Source organism: Oncorhynchus mykiss, chromosome 17 (genome assembly GCF_057628025.1).
Source record: "Oncorhynchus mykiss isolate SJ-2025 chromosome 17, ASM5762802v1, whole genome shotgun sequence".
NCBI classification, from domain to species: Eukaryota; Metazoa; Chordata; class Actinopteri; order Salmoniformes; family Salmonidae; genus Oncorhynchus; species Oncorhynchus mykiss.
In genome coordinates, this window is record NC_143038.1 from 27,852,377 (window position 1) to 27,858,376 (window position 6,000).

At 41.6% G+C, this 6,000-nt stretch overlaps 1 protein-coding gene across 3 annotated transcripts in view; it reads right to left on the minus strand.

Moving 5' to 3' along the window:
• lhfpl4a (LHFPL tetraspan subfamily member 4a) overlaps nt 1-5,409 on the minus strand; it is a 70,634-nt gene extending 65,225 nt beyond the window's left edge. For 2 of the 3 annotated variants that reach the window (XM_021568543.3, XM_021568540.3), the window contains exon 1: nt 4,237-5,396. In XM_021568543.3, the coding sequence (XP_021424218.1) occupies nt 4,237-4,642 (406 nt within the window). In that variant the 5' untranslated portion in view covers nt 4,643-5,396. Of the gene's footprint in view, nt 1-4,236 lie in introns of all 3 variants that reach the window. The other variant, XM_021568541.3, reaches the window with a different exon arrangement.
• Nucleotides 5,410-6,000: the final 591 nt, after the last annotated feature.

Sequence of the window (6,000 nt, forward strand, 5' to 3'; positions counted from 1 at the left end):
TACCACATGGTGACGTCACCCTGGAAAGCTGAATGTCCCGCCCAGACAAACCTGCTGATTAGTAGGTCCTGTGTAGATTGTATTTTCAACCAGCAACTGTCAGGAAATAACATTTTTTATCACAATTTTACAGCTGTTGTACAATATGATACAAAACACAGGAGTTTGACTGCACTGGGCCTTTAACTTCTCAGTCCATAAATACTGGAGGAAAACTGTCACTGGGAGAAATGCTGCCCGTCTGCACACTCGTTAGCACCTTTCGAGCCGACAGTCAATATCTCATTGAACTCAGCAAATCACCTATGCGGCCTATCTTTTAGAGATAACTGAGTTACTGCTGAGCTTGTACTAGTGTTAAAAAAATACATTTGCAGAAAGACACTGTAGTAGCCTGCTACATTTTAAAAGAATGTTGCCAATAACCGTTCTACTTTTTAAGCAATGTCATCTAGGCCTGCACCAGTCCAGCATGCCTTCTTGTAGTCTTCCCTACACTCTCTTACAGAAGTCTATTGGAGGATTTCACTCATTGCTACGTGCTCGAAACGTACTTGCTCTCATGATTGAAGACAGCTACACTTTGGGTATAGAAGGCATGTAGTCAGTAGAGGATGAGGAAGGCTAATACATAGAATCAGTACTCCTGCAAGAGCAGCTCTGATTACATGTTTTTTTTCCCTTCAGTTTTGAGCAGCTTCCAAAGTAGTCCACTACAAAAAAAGATATATATATATATATAATATATATATGTTGATTTAAAAAGAAAAAAGAAAAGCACAAGTGCTAAAAGCCGAGATCGAACGAGACGACAACAGTCCTCTGAGCTTGTTCCATGCGAAAGAGACAGAAGGTTCAAAACGAATGTACAGCGAGAACAGCCACAGTTTCATACCGTCTGCCTACCTGATCATACACACGTTGGATCATGGGAAGGACAAACGATGGACAACTTTAATGGGGGTGGGGGCCACAAAAATTGGAAACTCATCATGAGGGCACATTAGTGGCTCGCGGGTCTGCGTACACACATCCATACCCACACATGCAGTCAGAGCCAGCCCTAGCCTTTTGGGGGCCTTAAAATACATGTTGTTGCCTCCCAAACCCCTCCCCCATTGTGAGCAAAACATTTTAGCGACCACCATATTGACACCTGATAACACATTTTTGCCAATGGCCATTTAAAAAAATAATAATGTCAAAGCTGGTTTGCTGCAATTATACAGATTTTACCATGGGGTGGAGAGAGGACTTTACACTTTTCTAACTAATTTAATGCAATTCTACACATTTTACCATGGGGTGGAGAGAGGACTTTACACTTTTCTAACTAATTTAATGCAATTCTACACATTTTACCATGGGGTGGAGAGAGGACTTTACAATTTTCTAACTAATTTACTGCAATTCTACACATTTTACCATGGGGTGGAGAGAGGACTTTACCATTTTCTAACTAATTTAATGCAATTCTACACATTTTACCATGGGGTGGAGAGAGGACTTCACCATTTTCTAACTAATTTAATGCAATTCTACTCATTTTCCATGGGGCAGAGATAAATTTGGGGCAGTTTTAATATGATATTGGGGGCCCCCCAGTCAGTAATTAAATCATGATTAATACAAGTTTAGACAGTTGGCCACTAAAAAATCAACAACAACAGAAAATTGCTGACATGGGCTAATTGAGTGACTGCCACACTTAGGTATTTAAAAAATGTTTTTATAAATTGGCAAAAATGTCTAAAAACCTGTTTTTGCTTTGTCATTGTGTTGTATTGTGTGTAGATTGTTGAGGGAAGAAATACTAGAATACATTTTTGAATAAAGCTGTAAAGTAACAAAATGTGCGTGTGGGGGGGTCGATCCGCAGGTATACAAAGGGGGACAGTTTCCCATCCCTGGACCAGAGAGAAGGAAGAGGAGGGAGGGGCGACAGAGTAAGAGAGAGTGAAGGGGGGAAGAGGAAAATAAGACACTCTACATTTGCGGCTTGTAGAGAGCTTTTCATACTACAGCCGAACCGAGTATAGCCAAACCAAGCTGTACTGAGCTGGCCCACCATAGTAGCTGGAATCGTGCAGAAAAGGTGAAAAGTAAATATCCAACACAGTTTGGCTTGGTTCGGCACGATCGTGTGAAATGGTTATACTGTAGGAGCCCCTAAAAACCAATTCCATGTTATGTCATGTCAAACATAACCTTTATGGCAGAAAGGGGGAAACTGAAGCTGGAGGATGCAAATGTAAGCACACTGCATGAGAAACGGAACTACATGTACAGTGCCTTCGGAAAGCATTCAGACCCCTTGACTTTTTCCACATTTTGTTACGTTACAGCCTTTTTCTAAAATTGATTCAAACGTTTCCCCCCCCCCCCCTCATCAATCTACACACAATAACCCATAAAGATAAAGGGAAAACAGATTTCTGGAAACGTTTGCTAATTTATATATATATATAAAAAAAAAATATATATATATATATATATATATATATATATATATATATCACATTTACATAAGTATTCAGACCCTTTACTCTGACATGCACTGTCAACTGTGGACCTTATTTAGAAGTGTGTGCCTTTCCAAATCATGTTCAATATTAAGTTTACCACAGGTGGACTCCAATCATGTTGTAGAAACATCTCAAGGATGATTAATGGAAACAGGAAGCATCTTAGCTCAATTTCGAGACTCATAGCAAAGGGTCTGAATACTTATACAAGTAAGGTATTTCTGTTTTTTATTTTTAATAAATTAGCAAACCTTCGCTTTGTCATTATGGGGTATTGTGTGTAGATTGCTGATACATTTTTTTTATTTAATCCATTTTAAAATAAGGGTGTAACGTAACAATATGTGGAAAAAGTCAAGGGGTCTGAATACTTTCCGAAGACACTGTATACCTTTGTTTTTCTAGAATTCCATAGAATAACATTACACTGAATGAAAACATCCTGCTATCAGTAAAGCTGGAGTGCGTTCAAATGAGTCTGTTGCCTACTGTTGCATTCCTGGTGACAGAGGTGCTGATGGAACTCCACAGTTTACCATTCAATTGATATGTAGCATCACAAATGGAATCCTATTCCCTTTATAGTGCACTACCTTTGAACAAGGCCTTGGTTCCAGTATATCCTATCCCAGTGTCATCCAGCTGTGAACTACTACCTATGCCATCTCCCCATCTCCCCATCACGCCAAGAAATATCAAAGCTAATACTCACCATCCAGACAAATCACCATTTTGTTTTACACGTCCTTCACTGGGTTCCATTCAAAACTAGTCAAAAAAGCTAATCATATTATATCATATTCAATTGTCTGATTCATGGTCGTGACAGAGCTATATACACCAGTGCCATTACCATGTTATACGCATGTAATTACGCAGAAATCCAGTTTGAAACCACAACAGGAATTCAAGAAACCACGACAGGAATTCAGTTGTGCGTTCCCAATGATGAGAACTAAATTAACTTGACCAAGACTTTGTGAAAAATATCAGCTATTAAAATCAGGCTTTGTGTAGGCTATGGCTATATGGGCACTTGGTCACATACATAGAACATGTGATCGCTGTTGCAATACTTCCAAGGAAGTTAATGGGCATAATTTCATATAATTACACTATAACAATTTGTTTCATCCCCGATGTCACGTGGCCACAGTGATCAAGATTAAAACTTGAATCGGCAAGGGGTTTGATCGTCAAGGGGTTTCCCCTTCTCTGTTTTTCACTCTCTCTATCTCGCTCTCTCTCTCTCTCGCTCTCTCTCGCTCTCTCTCTCACACACACAGCCCACAAGCCATATGTTTTACTTTCCATTGAAAATCATATTTCCCCTAACCCTAACCTTATCCCTTACCCTAATCCTAACCCCCAATCACAATGTCTAACCATAATTGTAATCCTCACTCTAATTGTAACCCTAACCCCAAACCTAACCCCTAATCTTAAAATAGCCTTTGTCCTCGTAGGGATTTCGGGAAATGTCCCCATGAGAGAGAATTTTCCTTGTTTTACTATCCTTGTGGGGACTTTTGGGGATTTCCGGTACCCAGTAAAACAAGACCACACACACACACACACACACAGTAGGCTACAACAGCACACCCAGGTGTTGTTGAACAGCGAGGAAAGTAATGGACCCCTCAATGTTTGTGAGCAGAATACATGCTTTGCTCCATCCATGGTGGTTGCTACCCAAACGCCAATATCTTACCACATAACAGCTGCATCCAAGCGCAGGTCTTGTAGACAGTGGCGGTGTTGCAGAAGAAGAAGAGGATGAAGCAGGCGATGCATCCCAAGATCAGCACCATGGACAGCAACACGAAGAAGGTTGCCGCTTTAAATGCGCTCGAAGGGATGCTGCTGAATTCGGCGAAGGTTCCTTGGCAGGTGAGCTCCCGGTTGGAGTTCCCAGTGCCCACGCAGTAGTGGAACAAGCCGAAGTAGCCGGCGTGTGGGGTGTTCACGCTGTCCCCAATCCAGTAGGGCTGAATGAACACCACCACGTTAATAATGGCCAAACATATGGTGAAAATAGCCCACAGAACCCCAATGGCCCGTGAATTTCGCATGTAGTTGTCATGGTAAATCTTGGAGGCTTCTTGCGAAGGCAGCATTTTCCCCACCCCTGGCGTTACCTCGTAATCTCCTCGTCTCCCCCCTTTCTTCTTCAATGGTCCCTCAGCTACGCTTTTGATATGCACACTCCGGGGTCTCTAAAATATGGAGATAAAAATGTTTTTATACAAATTACACAAAGGTCTGCACTGTCTCCCCAGGCCCACTGTCTCCCCAGGTCCAGGTCCAGGTTTCTGGCTTTATTTAGTATCACATCCAAATGGTTTCCAAATGACGGAAGACCGAAGCGTTAAGCCCAAAGCGTGATTCAACAATGATGGGGAAGATCCTCCCTCCTCTCAACACGTAACGACACAGCAGAGTCGATCAAGCTCACATTGCACAAAACAATGGTCTTGGAAAAACTGGATTAGACGCATTATTTGTCATTCACCACCACCGTCAGAGTGTTAATAATGAAGCTATACGACTCCCATTAGACCGAACGGTTCAAATGAGAGACAAGCAGCGCTGCCGAGCCCCACTGATGAATCTTCCGCGAACGAATTGAGATGTAAGGAAAACGGGAGCATTCGTTGCAAACGCCTGTCATGTTGTTACATATAGCCGGAAAAAGAGACCGATACTTGTCCTTTGAAGAATGAAGACGAGAAAAGATGGGCTTTAGTCGTATCACCACTGTACATACAAGACCCCATGGTCGTGGGTTTTAATACTATCTCCTGGTTTTCCCTCTCGCTCTCTCCGCCGCCTCTCTTCTCCGCGCGATCACGCTCACCGGGGGATTTTGAGGGTTGTCGATGATGGCGCGCACACGTTTGAATATTGCAGAAATGTGAACGCCTCCAGTGCCCATACCTCACCGGTAATTCTCAAATCCCAACCAAACACAAGTTGATGTATAGCCTACAGAGAAAACAATTGTAAAATTGTGCATGTATAGGCTATGCTACGGGGATTTACAGGGCTAAACAAAACCTGCTGGGCTACTTATCCATTGACAAAATAATGAATAGGTGTTTAAACATGGCAATGATTTAAAGGCAACGTCAAGTTGGTTAATTTTCTAACCACATTGCATCCTGCACATTAAAAACAAATGGTTACATATAGTGCCAAATAAGGGTTATAAATGCTTTTAACCATAGGGGATCCCTTTTTGGTGCTATATATACTGAACAAAATATGAACGCAACATGTAAGGTGTTGGTCCCATGTGTCATGAGTTGAAATAAAAGATCCCAGAAATGTTCCGTATGCACAAAAATATTATTTCTCTCAAATTGTGTGCACAAATGTGTTTACATCCCTGTTAGTGAGCATTTCTCCTTTGCCAAGATATTCCATCCACCTGACATGTGTGGCATATCAAGAAGCTGATTAAACAGCATGATCA